Below are 22,205 nucleotides of genomic sequence, written 5' to 3'. Positions count from 1 at the left end.
ACAAAAGGTATTTGGGTCAGTTTGGCAAAGTGAATTTGAATAATGCATGTTAGCTAATACGATTGAATGAATGTTAATTTTCTTAGCTGTGAAAAATAGCATAATGATTCTATGGGAGAATATTATTCTTCTTAGAAGTTGCAGACTGAAAGGGTGAAGTGTCAAGATGACTGAAGCCTTTTTCAAATAGTTCATACAAAAAACCAATGTGTATATACAAAGATAAATAAAAAAGGTATATGGATTCACTGTACTATTTCTTCAAAGTTTCTTTAAGCACAAATTTATTTAAATAAAAATTGAAATGTTTCCAACCTATAACTTAAAAAGGAGACAACTGTGGCTAATCCATATTTAATTATAACTTTCTTAAAAAACTGGAAAAAAAACCTTAGCTTTGAAAGTAAAAATAATCCCAGTTTTAAGCAGCAAACTATCAAAGAAAAAAAAGTAAAACAAAAGGGAGATGGCTAACCCAGTTCCTCAAAGAGCATTTCTGTAGCATGTGTGAAGTGGAAGTATTAGACTCTCTGTCATGTCTCTTTGCCACCCCATGGACTATAGCCCATCAGGCTCCTCTGTCCATGAGATTTCCCAGGCAAGAATACTGGAGTGGGTAGCCATTCCATTCTCCAGGGGATCTTCCTGACCCAGTGATTGAACCAGGGTCTTCTGCATTTCAGGCAGACTCTTTACTATTTGAGCCACCAGGGAAGCCCTTCTATAGCATATGTGGTGTGAATTACCATTCCTGGCTAGCACAAGGAATTTCACTTAGCTAACTATAATGCAAGTAGGTATAGAATCTTTTTTAGCAGATTAATCCTTTAGAAAACAAGTTATGGTCTCATAGTGTGAGAAAAGTGCAACTAGTAGCAAATTGTGTACTATATAAACAGAATAGTCTAAAAAATGTTTAAAAGAGCACCAGTTAGATAAAACCATTACATAATAGACAAGAATATATTGACTTTAAACTCTCTCATTATTTAATACTTTGTCTATTTAAGGTATGAATTTAATTAGTCTTTGTTTCTTGAATCTTGATAGTTTCAGCCTACAAGAAGGTGAAGGTGAGTACTAAAGTTTGGCTAGAACTCACGTTTAATTTTACATGTAGTAGAACCAAAAGAGCAAATGATGACCAAGGGTCTGTGAAATGTCGGCTCCCTCGGTTCTTAAAAGTAGTGTTAGGTCAGGTTTCTTCTTGGGGTGAGGAGAAGGTTCTGAAACTAAGTAATGGGAAGGTCACATAACTACATAATGTAGTAAATGTCACTGATTGTACATTTTACTACAGTCAAAATGGTTAGTGGTCAAATGGTTAATTTTTTTAAAGTGATGCTAGAATTTCTAAAGGCTGGTGCCTGGGGGACAAAAGCTCACTCCCTCTTCCTCTCACCCTTATTTATAAGTGAGGTTTTGCAAAAAAATGAATTCTGCTATGATGACAACTCTTTAGATGGAAATTATTATCCTCTTGTGTATTCTGCATTTGTTCCCACAAAAATCAACTGAATTATGTCTCCGTGTTGACTGTAATGTTTCCCTTTACTTCCTTGATGGCGCAACGGGTAAAGAATCTGTCTGCAGTGAAGGAGACACAAGAGACGCAGGTTCAATCCCCGGGTCAGGAATATCCCTTGGAGGAGGAAATGGCAACCCACTCCAGCATTCTTGTGATATAAATTTCTCTAGAGAGTATTTAAATACTATACAGCAACAAATAAGCTATAAGGAAAATCAGCCTTGGGTAGCAATTAACTGTTTCAGGAGAATTAGTAAAATACTAGAGTTCAAAGGGGCTTTAAAGATCACTTAGTCCAGTCCAGTCATTTTCAAATTACGGAACAGTTAGATAAAATTATAAGGTTAAGCTTGCGTGCGACACCATTGAGATAAACCTGATATGTTCATCATTAGTAGGTAAGAGTATTCTTGGCTTCCCTAGTGTCTCTGCGGCAAAGAATCTGCCTGCCAATGCAGCAGACAGGGGTTCGATCCCTAGGTTGGGGAGATCTCCTGGAGAGGGGAATGGCAACCCACTCTAGTATTCTTACCTGGGAAAACCCATGGACAGAGGAGCCAGGCAGGCTACAGGCCATGAGGTCGCAAGAGTTGGACATGACTAAACAACAACAGCAGCAAACAGTATCCTCTGTGGGATAGACCAGTGCTGACGATTTTTTTTTCGCCACATTAACACACTAGTTTACAGTTATTTCTTTCCCTCCATCTATTCCTATAAATGTGTCTTCTGACTCACCAGCTTCCCTGGTGGCTCAGACGGTAAAGAGCCCGTCTGCTGTTCAGGAGACCTGGGTTTGATCCCTGGGTTGGGAAGATCCCCTGGGGAAGGGAACTGCTACCCACTCCAGTATTCTTGCTGGAGAATTCTATGGAGGAGGAGCCTGGAGGGCTGCAGGGACTTCCCTGGTGGTCCAGTGGTTAAGATTTCAACTTCCAATGCAGGGGGCACACATTCAATCCCTGGTCAGGGAACTAAGATCCCACATGCCTCCAGGCAAAACAACCAAAACATGAAACAGAAGCAATAAAGACTTTAAAAGAAAGAACATAAAGAGTACAAAGTAAGCTTCAGTGTAAGTAAGAGGAAAAGTGAGGAGCTCTCAACCAAGCAATAACCAATACTTCAGAAAGAGATTGAGAAGTTATGTGTATAGCTGCGTTTGAATAGCAGCCTGAGATGCAGGTCCAAGAAGCCTGAAATCTATCCAGTCTGGGTGATACTTGCACATTACCGAAGCAAGATGAAAAAATAGAAATTCTCCTTTCATGAAATTATAGTGAACCCCTGCCTGGATGTTGACTATTGTTCCAAAAACAATGAAAGGAAGACAGAAGTCCAGAAAAAGGCAATAAATAATCAAAGATAGCCATCAATGAGTATCTTAAGATACCAGACTGAAAGAACCCAGATTCTATAAGCTAGAACATTAAAACAAGAGGTTATATGGTTAAGGTTCAAAAATTGCTGAAAGGAACTGGTAGGATGAATGTGAACTTGTTTGGTATTTAGAATTAGAAAGCATCCTTTCACTCCTGAGAGATCTTTGGAAAAAACCAAGTTCTTTGGAGGGTAGGTAGTGAGTTTCTTGTGACCTCTACTGCCCGTCTCTGTTAGGACATGATGAACCAAAAAACTTCTGAGAAAAAGAAAGTTTTTCGTTTATTTGATAAAGTCATTGTTTTTTGAAGATAGTTTTGATATTTCATATTTAGATATATTCAAGAAGGGTTTGCAAGAATTCCTAAAAACAATCTTTATGGGCCATTAAAGAAAGTTAAGGGCTTTTGGGGTATGTCACTGACATTTTCAAGGGCTGCATAAATGGCATTTATACGCTCCTCTTACAGGGTGGAAAAGGACCACATCTCACATATCAATTTCTGCCCTCCCCAATGTCCTACACCTTTGGGGGCTCAAATATTTGTTGAATAAATAAGAAAACACCACTACACCAAATATTTTTTGATGACACTGATTAGGGTTTCCCAGGTGGTGCAGTGGTAAAGAATCTGTCTGCCTATGCAGGAGATGTAAGAGACACGGGTTCAATCCCTGGGTCGGGAACATCCCCTGGAGAAGGAAATGGCAACCCACTCCAGTATTCTTGCCTGGAAGATTCCATGGCCAGAGGAGTCTGGCAGGCTACAGTCCTTGGGGATTGCAAAGAGTCAGACATGACTGAGCACACACACACACCACATATATTAAAGAGAGAATTGTAGATGTGAACAAGTCCAATTCAAAATATACCCAAAACATGAAAGTCTTTACAGAAAAATGTATTGCTAGATTCATCATTTTCAGAATCTAGTGATTAAACAATTTTTGTTAGCTAACCACATGATAAAACCATATGACTTTGTACTACTACACTTTGGATAATGCTAACTGTTTGATATTGCCCATCATGAAACGATAAATGTAAAAATTAAGGATTCCATAAAAATCAAAAGCATAGATTTCCATACCTGAAAAACCACAGTTATTTCAAAGTGGAAGGGGAAGAGTTCACAGTAACTTTCCAGAATCCCATTTGATAATCTGTATGAGGTTCTCGGCAACTTTACTTTTTTAACTTGCAAACGACTGTGTAGTAATTTAGAGTTTTTGATCATAGACTGGTTCTTTTTCTGGACAATTTTAAAAAAATCATTTATTCTAAAAAAATCATTTCTTCTCTTAAAATAGGATTATATCATAAAAACCTTATACTTACTCAATGTAAGTTGCCAAATGTCACAAAAACCATTCATACACTAAGTCTCAAAAGTTTCCTTTGAATTCAGTTCTGCTCTGTATTATTTTTTAGAAGTTAGTCTGTGCATGAAGTGATTAAAGTTTATGATGCTCTATCTGATGTGATTGTACTGATAATAGAGTTAATCAGATTCTTCAGCACCTTCACAAAACTGGAAACTAAATAGTTTTATTTTGTTGCAGAGTTAGTCTGTATTCTCAATCCCCAGAGTAACTAGTTTCCTTCTTTGAAACAGGGTTACCACATGTCTTTTAGAGGGTGGAATAGTGTGGATTTGTACCCCCAAACCCCAGCATTTGTATGTTCTACAACTTAAACTGAAGACTTGCTTCATAAAAGGCTGGATGTTAGACAGTATCATGTGTTCATTCATTCAACAAATATTTATTGAGTATATACAACGTGTCAATTTTAGGTAATGGGAAATTAGCAATAAGCAACATGCTGCTGCTGCTAAGTCACTTCAGTCGTGTCCGACTCTGTGTGATCCCATAGAGGGCAGCCCACCAGGCTCCCCCATCCCTGGGATTCTCCAGGCAAGAACACTGGAGTGGGTTGCCATTTCCTTCTCCAATGTGTGAAAGTGAAAAACGAAAGTGAAGTCGCTCAGTTGTGTCCGACTCTTAGCGACCCCATGGACTGCAGCCCACCAGGCTCCTCCATCCATGGGATTTTCCAGGCAAGAGGACTGGAGTGGGGTGCCATTGCCTTCTCCAATAAGCAACATAGACCTAACCAAATCGAACAAAAAACCTCTGCAAACTTGGACTTTACTTTATTTACAAGGATAAATCAGACTTGCTTACACTGATAGAGGACATAAGTTTAAAGAATTTTAATGATAAATGTCTTACAATATAAAAAGTGCTATGTCAAATTCACATTTCAAAACCCTAACATCAGAGGAGTGAGAGGTTATTTCTAGTGTCAAGAATCACAGGTTTCATGGAAAATAATGACTTAGTTGAGACCAGCCTACATGTGTAGTCTAAGCTATGAATAAGTGGTACATAATTACTTCAAGTTCATTATATTACAAAATAAAAAGAACAAAGAAAAATGAGGTAAGCTTAAAATGTAAAGTACAGTGTGTATACTTTTGAATGTGTTATCGGCATGAAAGATTTTCAACATGAAACACACAACATCACAGGAGGTAGAAGGAAAAATTAACCCAAATTTGATTGGCTTCTTTGTTTTCAAATGTTATTCGTTCTGATTTTAGACCATAAGGACTTTTCTTGTTTTTTTTTTTTTTTTCTTTTTCTCTTTTTTCACTCGAGGAGGAGGGACTCCAGGACTTTTCTTGTTAAAAAAATATATTTAAATTTTTACAGTGGAACAGAAATTTTATAAAGTAAAAATCTCTTCTATATTTACATTTTTAATAACTTCAAAGTTGCAGGACCAGGATAAAAAGCTTTATTTTGGTAAGAACTAGAGGTATAAACTAAATAAATAAGCTAAATAATCTTCTCTGCTATTATCAATGAGCATCTTCATCTACTTTCATATTACAAAATTTTTATTAACAAAATATATTTTCAATTTGCATAGATTCTAAAAATTTTAGTCTCTGAAAAAATTTGAAACATCATAGGGGAAAAGCACAATAATTTCCAATAAATTACTTTTTGTTTGCTTTGGAACTTATTAAATAAGTGACAAATAAGAAATGGCTCCTAAATCACTCAGTTTGTTCCATTGAGCTTTTCTCTTCTTCATTTTATGAGAATGAATTAAACAGATAGAATGCACAGGGATACTCATAATCACAAAGTATTAAAGCTGCATCTTATAATGGTATTCATTTCAAATACTGAAAATAAAGAATCAACTGCAGGATCTTTTATTTTCTCTTAGAGCCCTGCTAATCTCACTATTCTTGCTAGCTTTTCAAGTCACCACTCCTAAAGCTATTTAACATGAGGGAGCAACTAAGCTGAAGTTCTTTAATTTTAGGAAAAATTTCTTTTGAAAATGTTGCTCAAATGAACATTTCCAGTCTAGAGGAAGAAAAGCCAATCCAGGGATAGTCACCTTAGCACAAATGAAATTTTTATGTCTCTCTCTTTTTCCAATTCCTACAGAATATTTCAAGAAACCACCAGGAACAGAAGTAAACATAGACATTATAACTGAGCACTTTAAATTCTTTAAATCCAATGTACATGGTCTAAACCTAATGATATTTTTGTTTACCTGATAGTTTGGTCTAGTATATTTTCCAATTGGTCTCGAAAGGCTCCAGTTTTTGTTCTAATCATCTTTGTTTCTATAAAATTAAAATACCCAAGTTGATCCACTCTTTAGTAATCTAAAGGAAGTGGTCAGAAAATTAATTTAAAGGCAAAATGTAGTTATTAGTAAACATTCATACTGACTAATCTATCATCCAGTAATTTGATATTTGATTCATCAGTTCCAAAATTTTGACGTTTTGCTTCTCCTTATTAATTCTCTTTTACCTGTTAACTCTGTATTATGGTAATAATTTCTCATTTAAGTTCACATGAAGCATGAGGCTCTGATTCTAACAGAAGAAATCCATTTATGGAAATAAATCGGTTTACTTGGAGATTCGAGACAAATTTTGTACAATCTCTGGTCAAGACACTGGCTTGTGATGGTGGTTGCCATCAGTTAGGAATTTCTTTATAGGGGAGAGTTTTCCATTTGTATTCTGCTTTCACTACCAACTCTTATTTAACTGAGGTATTTAAATAAGCTTTCTTTTCTCTGATACTAGTTACATACACACAAAATCTCCATTATTTTCCAGTGTCAAGCAATAATCCCTTCCCCTCTTGCATTTGATAGAACTTTCTGAAGTGGTCCAATAATTTCATTGATATTTCCAACCTTAGTCCTTTTTCTGAAAACTAAATACCACAAATATTTGTAGAAAGCCTCCTGAGTGTTCTGTTGTTGTGAAAAAGGCAAAGGATGGTATAAATAGTTTAACTCCCTCTCTCTCTCTTTTTTTTTTTTTTAGTTTAACTCTCTTTACAACTGTGCAAGCAAGACCAAGGAGGTTAAAAAAAACCAAAAACCGACCCAGGGTCACAGCAGGGTCAGCAACACACAGAGAAAACAGACTCCTCTGTGGCATCCATGGTTTCTGAAGATCAACAGACTTATAGGTACAAGAAGTTCCTTAAGTGCAGCTTTTAATTCAAAGGTACAGCCAAGGACTTTGAGCTCTGAGAAAAGGTTGTGTCTCATGCCTCTCATGAGGGGTGGGAAGCCCGAAGGAATGATGGCCAGTGACCACCACTCTGTCCTGGTGTGAGTGGATAAGAGAAGAGCTAGGGGCAGGGTGGGTTTCTGCCAGTTGTTCTGCCCCCTGCAGGATTAAGGAAAGTCTGAACTACACCATGGGGGAGATACATCTGCAAACGGACTCTTGTGTGTATGTATATACACACTTCCCCCTCACCTCTGAAATTTCACTAAAGCAAAAAGAAAATAAAATTCAAACCCAGTGAAAAACTATTGCTCATTTGGACTAAATTCCAACATACCATTTTTAAAGTTTGACATGAGGAGGAATTTCTTAGCTTGCTGCTGAGTGTGTGTGAGGCGGCTGTGAATACAGATTTCTTGGCTCCTGAAGGTTCTGATATGGCTGGGCCTTGAGTCAAGCTTTTGAGAGAAGAAAAATCTTCCTTATCAGCTTTTCACACTAAACCAAGTTTACTTGTTTGGGATGGTTTAAATGAGATCCTGGGTAAAGTGACTGAGATGAATCAGGTAAATTTTTTTTTTTTTCCAAGGTCTTGTCTGCCTTCAATCTTTTCCCTTTTAATGACATTGCAGAACTTTTGATCTCAATAAATATAGGTGTTTGTTTGTTTGTTGTTTTTAAAGTAATGATACTGGGTCTGGGCAAACCTCACCTTGGGTTTTCTTTTTCTTTTTTTTTCACCTTGGGTTTTCTTATCAGCAAAAATAGGAAAAAGCAATTTTACTACCTTCCACTTAGGATTGTCATGTGGTTTCACTCAGTGATAAACACACCTCTGCCCTGCCACCAAACTGGCTGGGTGTCTGTCTGCTTTGACCTCCCCTGGCCTCAATTTCCTCAAATGTAAAAGGAAAATCTAGCAGATCCTTAAAAATATTCCCAGTACTCAAATTTTAGAATTGTTTTATTAAGAAAGAAGGTCAACTGAAAGACATGTAAGAGAGAAGATACTCTGCACAATTCCCTAATTAACGACATAAACGAAAAGTCCAAACTTCTTTATTCAAAACATCCAAGAATCTGGAATACATAAAAAGGCTATATTCCCACTTTGGATCTTTTAGGACTAAGTCCTAATATGAATTGCCTCAATCTCTCTTTCCATTAAATAAAAAAGTGCTAAGAGTTTACATATCCAAAGACCAAATTTTAACTACCAAAATTACATTTTAGAAATATCCTAACTTACTATCTGCTATTGTGAATTTAGATATCTTCCGGTTCACAACAGCCTTTTCCTGCTAAAATGCTTCAAACATTTTGACTTCCCTTTACACCACAGAGGCTGCTTTTTTGAGGTTACATCCATTTAGCTTGGGCTTTTGAAAACAATAATTTGCATATTTATATTGGTATATTCATAGTGGAATTTAAAATTCAATCTATAACCTCATTTTACATTGTATAATCACTTTGGTAATGCCACTCAATGGCAATTTGCTTAAATTATACTGCTTTCAAAATGCATTTCTATTTAAATGTCCAACTTCCAAATAGTTGCATACACATAAATGAAGTTCTCTAATATCTGTAAGTTACCTGTAAGATTATTTTTTTAAAAAATCAGCAAAACCTGTTCCATGGGCTTGTAAATGCCATTACATCTCTTGATTTTTAATAGGTTATATTTTGAGTTTTCAGGGAAAAATTAGATGGAAAAGACCATATTTTAATCCACAGATTATAGATTTTAACAAAATAACTAGTAGTATTCAGCTTAACTTTCATGTTTTCAAATTTATTGCAAGGAAATATGAAAAAATGTTTAAAAAAAGTAATTTATTTTTAAACCACATAAAAAGTTAGATTAAATAAAACCACAAACTTTTGAAGAGACTCTACTCATGATTAGTAATAACTGCAAACCAACAATACACTCAAATTTTAACTGTTATAGACTTCAAATAATAAAAACTATAAGCTTGATCACTGGGTTTGCTTGTGGGAAGAAACTTTAATTTTTAGCTTAATCAAGACATGCTGATTTTGATTTTTTTCTTGCTTATATATTTTCTCTGCACTTTGGTTGTAATATATTTATTTCCATTAACTATTACATCTGAGAGTAAATTCAGCTTATTACTGTATTAGCAGAACATTGATAAAGATAAGGAAAGAAAATAAATACATCGCTTATGACAACAAAAGACACTGTTTTGTTTATTTAAAAAGCAGTGGTCATTCTTCATCTGTCAAAAGCTCAAAGTGTTAAAAATATTTGGTTATCCTAATGTAACATGAGTTTCCCCCTACTTTGTAAAGAAATAATTTAGGGATATTTAATAATCAAGGAAAGAGAAACTTCTCTGAGCATAGTAGTAGGAAGGGGCTATCATTGATTGAAACAGCATCCTTTATTTATAGCCACTAAAAACTTGATTGGTGGCCAGCCCTGAAGAAACATTACAGTTTAATCTGTTTTCCTATTCCTCAACAAATAGACAAAATGCAGTAAATAATAAAGTAAAAATTCACTTAAAATCTGAATTTCCTCTCTATAGGTTTCAAAACACATTGTTGTTTTCACAATAACAGCACATCATACCTTTGGCTTTTTTCTAAAATTAGGGGTATTTTATCAAATAATACTATTACCTTGGATTAAATGAACCCTTCATATATGGGTCATATGTACAGACAAAGTGGTAGAATAATCTGACAGAAAGGATCTGTGATAATATTATTTCAGTAAATCGAACATCTATCATTTTAAAAACATGTGATATTATTCCATAAGTTTAAACATTCATTACACATGTTTTAATAATGTTATTTGATATTTTTAAACTATGTGTAATAGTTTTTTAAAAATAGAAAACAAGGCAAAGAAAAACAGAAAATTCCAAACATACTTGTATTACTTAAATTCTAATGTTGATGCACTGATGACATCCTAATTCCAGTTCAGTCTGTATTATTACTCCTCCCTTCCCACTGTTAAAAGCATCATACTGAAGTATTCTGATGGTTAAAGACAAAACTTAGTAAAACAGTGCTTACCTTGCTTCTTTTAACCTGCAACTTGAGAACTGAACACAAGTTCTATCTTGCTTTACTCCACAAATCTCTACAAAGAGCTTCTCAGCAGGAATATGTACATATGTTCTCCTGGCCAACTGCACACACTGACTGCATTCCATACCTTCCATACCCGACAAAACTGCCCTCAACTGGAAGATTTGTTGATATTGAGGGGAAAGAGTAATGTCACCTTTTAACCCTATTGTCTAATTGGATTAAAACATTTTCTCAACTTTTTTTGTTGTTGTTTATTAATTTTGAAAACAAAATTCAATTTAATCTGCAAGGTCATGATATCAGCTGTGGATTAAAATAAAATTGGAATATATCTCTATGGTAGCCAGAGATGAGCATCTATAGTACACTAAACCAAAATTTTAGAAAATTTTTATTTGGCTTTTTATGCACAGCCATTCATTTAAGTCAAAACCAAAAAATGGCATCTGAATCTTGGTAGGAAAGAAACGCAAGAGCAAATGAATTACCATGAGGCATATGGTACCAGGATCAAGGAGCAAAATTCTGGGCAATTTTCAACAAACGAAAGCAAAAGATGGTGATGTCATTCAGTATTTAATTGTCTCAGAACAAAATGTTAGTTAACAGTATAACAGAAATCATACTTCTTTTATATAACAAAATTGATTTTTTGTTGTTTTTTATGACCCTTGTTAGTGTCCTTTTTATGAATTAAATTTTTGATAGCTGGATTAGAATTAGAATGGGTTAGAATTAAAAAGAGGAACCATTCAGTTATGGTAGCTTAATGGAAAATATTCAATAGTAATATGTTTCTTGTATCAAATTATACACATTTTTATGTCTTTAACAATATTTTACAGAATAAGATTTAGTTATATTTAAATTTTTCTCCAAGTCTTGGAAAAATATTTTTAGATTACAAGTAAGATAGGAATAGTTTACAAAGAAAAATTACTTAAAAAATAGAAAAATTACTTCAGTGACTGGCACAAGACCCCTCCCCCAAACCACAATTAAATAAGGGGTAATTATCAAACAGTTTCAGTTATCGATATTAAATTTAAACCTCAGTTGAAGCAAAATTTTGCCTTTGAGAAGGCATAGCACTATTAGTTTAAAAATAACTGATCAGTAAATAAGTCATTTGAGAAAAGCAACAAAGAATACTACCAATTTTTGTATGTTTAAACAACCTACTACAAAAAAGAACTAAATGTTTCAACCAAAGTGTATTAGGCATGGACTTTATGACAAATCTCTATAGTGACAATGTTGATAAAAGCTTTAGACTAGGTATTGTTTTTTGTTTTTTTTTCCCCCTGCTGTAACTTATGTTCTCAGATTCTGATGAATTTTAGCTGAGACGTTTTGAAATAATAATAAAATCTTCACTTAGCCTCCTGCTTCCATCTTTAAAGCTGGAATCATCCTGCTAGAGAAGCTCAGGATCAAAATGTAAAGTGAACTCAAGAAAGAATGAATTTTAAAGACTCAAAGTGTAAATGATAATGATCTGACATCATTCCTGCAAGTAAGGAACTTATAAATATACTCTGCCTTATTAAATCTAAAAACTAAGTTTTGATTTATAGACAGCATGAGGGCTTCATCAGTTTATCTCTAAAGCTGATTTGTATATACATGTCATGAAATCTGCTGTTTCATTAAGGGAACTTTAATTCCTTTTTATTTTTTCTTCTTCTTTGAATGGGATTCTGGAAAATAATGTCTGGAAAACAAAGAGTCCCAATGTGAAAATGGTAACCTAAGATGTGTATTTTAAATGTGTTAGAAAATGCTGGTAACTAGTTATAACCTCAGCATGTGCTTTGCTTTCAGATTATTTTAGTGGGGAGAGGAGGTTCTTATTGTTCTCTCCAGTGGGATTTCATGCTTGGATTACTGTCCCATTTTACTCCATTAGTCAATACATTTTCTCTCTACTACCATCTTACACCCTTAGCAGGAAAAACTGCAAGATAAATGAGTTGCAACCAAGAAACAAGTTTAAATATCCAAGTCTTCTCAGCCTCTCTATACCCCTCCCCCCACAAACAAAAGCCTATCTTCTTTGTTTCCAATGGCTGGTCTGCAAAAGCTTATATACACATCAATTGCCAAAGAGTCTTTTCACTAAAAGTTTCATCCCCTTACTCCCTAGAGTAGTAATAATAAATGAATATTTTTTTTTAAAGTTTCACTCATGTGAAGCAGTAAAACAAGAATTGCAATAAAAGGAATCATGTTTATCTACTGCTTTAACAACTATGTTTTAAGTTACTAGATAGATGAAAATTCCGATTCCTGACTTAATAATTCAAATTTTAAAAAAAGAAATAAACTTCTCTAACCAGAAAAGTTTTCTTAATAAAGTATTGGTTATATAATTCTTTGAATTCGAGAAAACATTTGAAAATAGCTCAGGTTTTAGAGTTTTGGTTTGTCCAGATTATTTTGGAACTTTTTTTAACAATTGAAATTTACTATATCATTTTCAAAATATAAAAGTTACACAATATGTAAATCAAAGTCTAGGGTCATTTTACAAATAATTGTATCTTCATATTTTAAATTTCTTAGGTGTTTAAGATTTATATAAATTATTAGCTCTGTAATCTTCAGTATTTACACTATAAATTTATTCTCTAAGCTTTAATTTGTTCAAGTCAAAGTAAACCATTCGTAAGTTACTCTGGTTTCTAAGAAATAATTTTACATGAAAACTTCAAAAGTATTAACCACGTTAGTGAAATGTTGTTGAATCAGACAAAATGTAAACAAAATGCATTCTAAAAGTTTTTCTTTACTAATTAAGTCAGTTTTAAAAATTTGTTTTAAAGAGCTGCTCTTTAAAATATAAACTGCCATGTACAATTTATATTTATATCCCTTCAATTAGATAGTTTTTAAGAGACTAAAGGGGGAAAAAAATACAAAACTAAGTAGTTTTTCCAAATGAACTTTAGAGGATGATGTAACTTGACTACTAGCTAAGAGTTAACAATATAGAAAAAAAATCTGAACCCTCTGATTTCAGCCAATTCTCTCAAAGTTTTAAAATATTTACCAGGCTATTTTCGTTTTACTAGTTTTAAATCAAATCAAGTATTTTGTCAAGACTTACAAAGAACCACAAAATTATCTGTAAACAAATTATTGTTATATTTCTGATACATTTCCTTTTCTTTAAATACTCAGAGACTTGAAAAGCCTGTTATAGAATTAGATATACCAAACAAACTCATACTTCCCTCTTCTGTAATGATCAGAATTCTGATTTTCAATTTGTTTTCGAGACCAATAGCAATTTATGTATAAATTACAAATATATCGAACACACCACTACCTAGAATACATCACTATTGCTGGTAGCTTTTTCGTTGAATCTAATTAAATACGATCATTCGTTTGTTTTGTGCTTTTCCAAGATAAATTCATATTTATTTTTTCTCACCGTCTCCACCAAACGTCAGTAAAATTAGAACATTTCAGCTACAGAAATCGCTAATCCTTCAAGGTCGGTCTCAGCTCTTTAGTCTTAGGGAAGCTTTAACGAAAACGTGGTCTCCGTAGAGTTGATTTCACCAGGAATTTTTCGTTTGCTTTTTTTGGAGGGGATTGTTTGGTTTTGTGTGAAACAACGCTGTGGCCCATAAAGGGGGTTAGGAAATGAGGGGGCGGAATAAGTAGATTTCTCTAGAAGCCCCGGAAAAATCAAGCACCTAGAAACGTATTGTTAACTTAACTAAAAAAGATATAAATTCTAAAGCGTCGGTGGAGTCGAGTAGGGAAACGATGGGGCTCCAGTGCGGAGCAAGGAGCAAACCTACGACCTCCGGACGCTGGACGTTGGGGGAAGGGAAGGGACTCAGCGGGCACCACGCGGTCAGCCCCAAGGGCGGAATTCACATGCACAACTATTTTTTCATTCTTCCTCAGTTGCCTCCCTCTTTTCTCCTTGGGGGTTAGGACTGGGCTCACAGTTAAAGGGCAGGAAAAATGAGAGATGCAAGAGGGGAAGCCAATCTCACCCCTCAACAAGAACAAAACCAATGAGAGGGAGCAAAGGGTTATTTTCGCGCCACAAAAGATGGAAATCCAAGGACGGCTCGGGGGCCAATGAATGGAAACCAGCAAACTGCTTCGGCGGCGGCGGCCGACGGTGATAGGCTCCCTCCGTCCACCAATCGGGTGAGAGAAGCCCCCTGCCCCCCTCCGCAGCCAGGGGCGGCGTCTCTCTCCACGCCGGCTGCTCTAACTCGGGCTCGGCGAGTCGGCCCCTAGGAGCGCGGAACTCCTCCCCGGAGCCGCGTTTGCGCGCCTAGCGCTCCCCTCTCACCGCCCCGCCCCGCCCCGGCCAGAGGCAGAGGGCTCAGCGGCTGCTCCTTGCGATCTTTCTTCGTGGGTACCAACCATCCCCCGGCTCCGATGAGCCCCTCGCACACTGGAAACAGGCCGGAAGTGCGGCAGGGCCGCCAGACACACCGCCAGGTTCGCCCGGGCGGGCGAGGGCAGTGCTCAGGTCGGGTAGTGCGGCGAGGGGGACACGGGCTCCCCTGCCCGGGCCCCCACGTCTAACGCGTCCACGCGGCTCCGCGCGCAGGGACCGAAGCCGAGACGCAGCCAGAAGGTGCCTATCGCGCGGCGGGGCTAGGGCGGACGGGTGGTCCAGGGCCTCCGAGGCGAGCAGCGGCTGACGAAGGATCTTCCCGACTGTGAGCTGCAAGGATCCCGCCCAGTTTCTCCCGGCAGGACCGGGGGGTAAGAGGAAACATCTCTCAGAGCACCATCTTTTATTTTAAATAAAAATCACTGAAGGCATATTTCGAAGACAGGGAAGAGCCAGGCTACCGCTAATTATTATGCATCTGGTTTTAACAGATCAGAGTCCACGAGAGCTGTTCGAAGGAGCAAGAGTATGTTAAAAAATACCTTCTATGAGGCCCAGGCGACGCGGCATTACGTGCCCACCCGCCTTAAGGACTTCGGCTTTGGGCTGGTCTCAGAGGAAGCCGGGAGTTAGGGTTAGCAACAAGAATGCCCTCTCCCCCTCCTCTGCCTGCTAAGCCGTCGCTCATAACCTGTAGATACAGCAGCGGTAACTGACCTTCTAAACACGGTTTTTCTCCTTTAATATTACACTGACCCATAAGAAACATTTTTATTGCCTTCAGGTCAGGAGATCAGGAGGAAGTGCAACTGTCCAAAGAGTAAACAGGCTGCAGTTGGGAAGCCTCAACCGCATCAGAGCACAGACAATGGGTGGGAGTCCTTCATGGACTTAACATTTACTAGGAGCTGCTGCTGCTTGAGAAAGAACCTGGAGTAGCCCATACCCACGGTTAATTTCCTGTGATACTCATTAAGACTGGAAGTTAGATTAATCTTATAAGCATTCTTGAAAATCCACCGAAGGTATTTTTACACTTGAAATGTCAGTAAAAAAACAATTACCCATGCTCTTTTTACTCAGCCATTGATTATATTACTGATCCCTCAAATGCATGGAAGAGTCGAAATGGAGTGGACTGTATTTAACTCCCTTTTTGATGGCTGAGCTTATGTAACTCGTGTATGTTTTTAAGGTCCTAGACGGAGTATCCAGTTTGTTATAATAATACACAAATTAAGTTCACAAGAGTCCCAGGAACATATTTCATCAAAACTGCACACACTTGTTTTAAATCCCAGCTGTTAGATTTGATAGTGAAAGACAGGCATGGACTAGTATTTATGGAAAAAAAACATTTTATCCCATGCTTTAGAAGTAGATATTTTCTTAGGTCTCAGTTTTAGTAAGAGCAAATACAGTCAACAATCCAGAAGGCACCATTCAATTGATTTTTGAAAGCATGTTGAACTTAGAAAATTGTTTTTAAGAAAAATTACTAAAACTTAAATGATCAACAGACTAGTTTATAAAATTTAAAGAAAAGCAAATATTACTAAGTGAATGAAAAGTATATTTCTGTAAATAGCTTTTGATCACATGCAACAGGTAAATAAAAATTTATAATTTAGTATTTACATTTTGAATATGACAGAATCAAATAATACATGTGTTTTTTTCTTTCTTGGAACGAAGGTTCTCTTTTCAAAAATATGAAAAGGAAAAATACGTAAGCTTTTTAAAAAAGTTATAACCATAAATTTAAAATTTCACCACTTAAATGTTCTTTGAAGATACTGTTCATAATACAGTTGTAAACATTGAAGAACATGTTTACACCCTCCATATCATAAAGTAAAAACATTTCACTAAATTAAACATGAATGAAAATATTGTGAAAGTGAGTTTACGTTTAAAAAGTTGGATTTGCTTGGCAGGAAAGAAAAACCTGTTAGAAAGAACAGTTGTATTTAAAATGGATGATCTGACACCTTCCGGTTTCTTAACACAAAATTGTAAGTTCTTTTTAAAAGAAAAAATGTAAATGCTCTTTATATCATACAATCATTCCCACATATTGAAAAAATAATTTTCCATTCATCTTTCAGTTGAAAAATATACATCTTTAAATGTATGGGTTTGACCAAAAGAAATGAACTTTATCAATTATCATAATTACTGATGATATAGTGTAAACAGTATTTTCTCTACTACACATTTTTCTAAGAGTATTAAGTGATTATATTGTTTAAATTTCCATCCTATTAATATATATAATTGCAATCATTTTTTAAAAATAAGCATTCTTTTTCCATGGAATACCTGTTAAAAATATACCACAAGAATCCTGGTGCAAATGAAGCCTTTGAGTGGAGGACAAAATCATTAAACGACTCTTGGCGATTTCGAAAAGAAACCCAGCACTCATTTCCGTGTTCCTCGTCTCCAGTCCTCATTTCGTTGTCCCTGTAAGGCTCCATCGGGCCCAGACCCTCCCCCACCGCCCACCATTGTACTCGTTACATACAGGGGAAATTATGAATGGCTATAATGGCTAAATGCAGGCAGAAAAGCAGCAGAAAGAGACTCCAGCAATTTTTCAAGTGCAAGTTACCACTTAGGGGTAACGCAGAGCGGTGTTCCTGTTTTAAGAGTCCCAAGTTCTCCAACTAAAATTCTTTAAATAAAAGTACCAGCCTACCCCACTCCTCCTCTTCCTCCTCCTCTGGAAACTACAGGAAGAAATGGTTTCCGTTTAAATACCTACTTTTCCCACTTTGACTTTTCTGCTCCGGCCTCTGAGGCCCGGGACCCCCCCCATGACCAGACCAGAAACCTCGGCCCCTGCGCTCCCCTCCCCCACCGGTGGCCAAGCCCGCCCCCGGCCTCATTGATCCCGGAGCCTTTTCTGAATCGCGCAACCAATAGCAAACGCGAAGCCCAAAGCCACCGCGAGCGCAGGCGGAGGCGGAGGAGGTGTCGCCCAGACACCCGCCCAGGACGCCGCGGGCTCCCATCCCCCCACCGGCCTGGCTCGGGGCCGCCCCACTTTGCGGGTGCCCGCGCCAGCGAAGGGTGCACAGGGTGGGGCGGCGGCCCGCCTCTCCGCCCCCTCCCACCCCACCCCCCCAGCTGCGTTTCCGTCCTCGCCAACCCCTGGAAAGGTGCTCGCGGTTTGCCGAGGTTACACTTCTCCTGTCATCGAAGCCACAAGGCGAGTTCGGAATTGTGACTCTTCGGCTTTGTTTGATTACCTGTTTTTAAAAATCGAGTCTTTAAAACTCCGGTAAATAGAGCTGAGGGATTGCCTAGTTAGCACCCCCACTCCAATCACATTAAAAAAAAAAAAAAATCAATACTCCTCCCGCCCGCTCTCCCCTCCCGGAGGATCCGCCCCGACCAAATAACCCTTTCTAAACTCCGTGGTGACCGTCAGCTCCCCCAGCCGCGCTGGCCTCCGCGACCCCGGCTGCGGCTCCTTTAGCATTTTCCGCCCCTCTTTCTCCGCCCCTGCGCAGGGTCCTTCGCCCAATCTCGTTACCCCTCCCCCTCTTCCTCCTCATGCTAGCTCATTTTTTTTTTTTTTTCCCCCCCCCTGCGAAACCCACTCTAATTGAGGCGCTGGGATTCCTCACGTGAGACGTTGATTTGTAGTTTGAACACGTGGCTCATTCAAAAAGCCGGACACTGGGAGCGGATTTTTTCCGCCTCCTTCGCCTTCCTCCCCTCCACCCCTTCTCCCCTCCCTCCTGCCAGTCACCCTTCTGGGGTTTTTTTTTTACGGGGAGGCGGCGCTTGCCCTCTCGTAGTGTGATATTTTCACAGTCCGTCGGTCGATGCCAGAGGGTTTGGGGAGGAAAAGACAAAAAGTAGTTTCCCCCCTCCTTCCTCTCCTTTTTCTCGCTAATCCCGCCTCCTCCTCCGAGTTAGGAAGACTCTTGGATGCGTTTGGGTTGTCGCTAGGTTTTTTCTTTTTTCTTTTAATACCTAGAAAAGGAAAAAACAGGAACCCTCGGATCTGATTTTTTTTCCGCTTCTCGTTCCTGTCCTTGGTTCTTACTGTGTTTGTGTATTTTAACGGCGAGAAAAGGAGGGGAACTCGCCGGATCCATCCATCGCTGTGGGTGGTTTTAATTTTTCGTTTTTCTCCTAATTTTTTTAAAAAGCAACAACCACTCTTCACAATGAACAAACTGTATATCGGAAACCTCAGCGAGAACGCCGTTCCCTCGGACCTAGAAAGTGTCTTCAAGGACGCCAAGATCCCGGTGTCGGGACCCTTCCTGGTGAAGACGGGCTACGCGTTCGTGGACTGTCCGGACGACAGCTGGGCCCTCAAGGCCATCGAGGCGCTTTCAGGTGGGCCCCGGGCCGGGGTCGGGCCCGCAGCAGTCCACACCTTGCTGTCCGCACCGGGCCCCGGCCTGGGCGGGTGCGGGTGCGCCTGCGGACGGCGGCCGAGGCCCGGGCGCCCGCACGCGCGGGTCGGGCCCTTCCCCCAGCCGGGGGGCCTACTCGGCCCCGCGGCTCCCCTCCCCCGCCCGGATCTGCGGGCGGAGGGCGAGCGCGCTGTCCAGAGAACCCCGACTCGGGTTCGGAGGGGAGCCGGGGCACCGTGCGGCGCCGGGGACCGGGGCTGGGGGTGCTGGAGCGGGGAGGGGGAAGCTCGCCCCGCGCGCCGCCCGGGCCCAGGCGCGTGCTCCAGGCTCCGGCACGGCGGGCCTTGGGGGCCGGGAACGAACGCCGGATTCTCGCTCCTTCCTTACCCCCGCTTCTGTGTGTGTGTGGGGGGGGGGGCGGGGGGGTGGTTCTGGCGGTGGACTCGCTGCCTCCTCTCCCGCCCCCAGAGCTGGGCCGCGGGAGAACTCCAAAGTGGCCTGGATCCCGCTGCCTAGCGAGGCCGCGGGCTGGTGCCGCGCACGGGCGGCCCCGCGCTCCCCTCGACCCTGCGGGGAGGTGGGCGAGGGCAACCCCCAGGTTCTGGGCTCCACCTTCCCGGGTCCGACGAGCTACAGGGGTAGGTGGGCGCGGGCGACCAGGGGTCGCCACGGAGCGCGTCCCCCTGCGGGGCCGGGCTTCGGGCCGCGGCCTCCGGGGCTGGTCGGGCGCGCGCGGGGGAAGGATGCGCTCGGGTCCCGCTCAGAGCCGCGTGCCTTTCGGGGTGGCGGGCGCCGTCCCTCGCGCGTGGCTCCGCTGGTGCCCAGCTGCGCCTGTGGACGTTCGCTCTCTCGGCGCCTGCCCGGCGGTCCTCCAGCCTTTCCCGCCACTCACCGCCCGTTCCCGGCGGGCCTGGGCCGGAACCCCCGGGAGAAGGGCCTAGGCGCCCCCACCTGAGGAAAGCCCACGCAGCCCTTTGCCCCGAGTTTGTCTGCTAGGGTCTCGGGGGACGTGGGCGGGGAAGGCCGAGGGGGGCGGGGAGAGTGTTACCGACCTCTGCCCATTGATTCCTCCTTTCCCACCCGCGCGGGGCCGCTTTCTGTCTCGGCCTCGAGCCGCTCGGGGTCTGAGGAGGCCCAGAGAGCCGCTCAACTCGGCCAACTGTCCTGCACCTCTTGTGTGTCCGCAGGTAAAGTGGAACTGCACGGAAAACTCATAGAAGTTGAGCACTCGGTCCCCAAAAGGCAGAGGTGAGCTTGCTTAGCATGTTCTCATTGATTCCCTTCTCGGCCATCGGGAGGAGAGAACACAGCTGAAAACAACTTTTCCACTTACTGGGGTTGCTGTGTGGCTTGGCGTTTTTCGTTTTCTTTTGCATTTATGTTTCTGGCAGGTGTGTGTGTGTGTGTGCACACTGGTCTGTAGGAATAGATAGCTCGTCTGTGGCCCCTGCCATCGGCTTTTTATACTGGTATATAAAGTCGCTTAAGGAAGCTCTTTCGGTTAAATGTTCTCCGGCAGAGTAGGTCAGGTTGGTGCAACAGGAAATCAAGAGTCTCCGAGGGCAGTTTCTGGGCATCCGTGGGAATTGGGAAGCAGGGGGTGACCCTCCCCCCCCCCCCAACCTGAAAGCACAGGAGAGGTGAAAGCAGCTGCGGCCGCGCGCGGGTGTGGCGTGCCTTTCCCTTCTCTGTCCCACGGTGGCGGGCAAGAGTCTGGGGGGCTGTCCGCGCATCTGAGGGGAGAGGAATTTGCCTTTACCCTGGGAGCTCCCCGGGAGGGAACGCCTGGGTTTCTCCTGCCCAAAAGCGCCTTTCAGTTCCTGCAGAGTAAGACGGTTTTCTGCAAACCCGCCTTTGTCTCCCGGCCTCCCCCCACCCTGCTCCTCAATTTAAAAAATATTTGGCTTGTAGATGAACCACCAAGAGATGGAGAAGGCTGAAGATTTTTGCTTTCTTAACAAGGAGGGGTTGCACTTTTTGGAAAGCACGTGTAGTGTGTCAGTTTACAAAGTGTTCGGAGACTTTTAATCCCTGGACTATTTTGGAGAAATGGCTCCTGTCTCCCGAGCAGGCCAGATCCCGGCTCTTTAACTCCGGCTGGAAAGGCCCTGCTTCCTCCCAGGGGGTACCGGGGTTGGCCTGTGCCTCGCTGGCTTCTGACCAGTGGGGTGAGGGTTTCTGCCTTCCCCCGACCCCCACCCCCAACCCGTGGCCCAGCGGTAAGCTGGAAGTTAATTTAAACTAGAGCAGGCGGAGGGGAGCAGCATCTGGTTAGGTATTGGTGCAAGTGTGTATGCTGGAGGGCTGAAAGGGTTTGATATGCATTTCCCTGGTGCTTGACTTGGAGAATGGGCTACCCAATAGGTCATCTTAGGCCTGTTTGTAGATGGAGTTTTCTTCCAGGTAAATAATTTCCACCAACTGTGTTTTTGTTCACGAGCTTGTGGGATTCTTATGGGTTTCTCTTCATGTACTATACTTAATTTTCATTAGGATAGTTGGGAAGTGATATAGTTCTAGCTGGGAATTTTGGTAGTGGTCAAATTATTTTATATAGCAGAATGGAATTTTAAAAGCTTCTAAAACAATAGAATGTGTACTGAAAACTATCTAAATTGATCTCAGTTTAATATCAATTGAAAAATTAGGGAAGAAGTCATATCTTCTTAAAAACAAATTTAAAGGGATAGTCTGTATTGTTTCCTTACTGGAAAAAAAGTAAGCATATTCTGCGAATTCTAATTGGTTTTTGTTTAGCCACTGTGTCTTATTAATTTTCTTCAAATGTTGAATAAGAAGTAGGCAAATAGTTGTGTTGAAGAACTGACATTTTAACATTCAGGAGTTGCTAAATTTAAACTTTAAATGTATTGACCTGCCTGTGAGTGCAAATAGTT

General features: G+C 40.5%; 1 protein-coding gene across 2 annotated transcripts in view; it reads left to right on the top strand.

Annotated features, from left to right (window-relative positions):
• Positions 1 to 18,125: 18,125 nt before the first annotated feature.
• The window catches only part of IGF2BP3 (insulin like growth factor 2 mRNA binding protein 3), a 143,400-nt gene continuing 139,320 nt past the window's right edge, over positions 18,126 to 22,205 (top strand). The window contains exons 1-3 of one of the 2 annotated variants that reach the window (XM_061165075.1): positions 18,126 to 18,143; positions 19,096 to 19,288; positions 20,496 to 20,556. In XM_061165075.1, coding sequence (XP_061021058.1) covers positions 19,114 to 19,288; positions 20,496 to 20,556 — 236 coding nt within the window. In that variant the 5' untranslated portion in view covers positions 18,126 to 18,143; positions 19,096 to 19,113. Of the gene's footprint in view, positions 18,144 to 19,095; positions 19,289 to 20,495; positions 20,557 to 22,205 lie in introns of those variants that run through there. The other variant, XM_061165074.1, reaches the window with a different exon arrangement.

The sequence above is a fragment of the Dama dama genome, chromosome 18, assembly GCF_033118175.1.
Source record: "Dama dama isolate Ldn47 chromosome 18, ASM3311817v1, whole genome shotgun sequence".
NCBI classification, from domain to species: Eukaryota; Metazoa; Chordata; class Mammalia; order Artiodactyla; family Cervidae; genus Dama; species Dama dama.
Note: the sequence above shows the minus strand (reverse complement) of the source record. Positions and strands in the feature narration are given on the sequence as shown.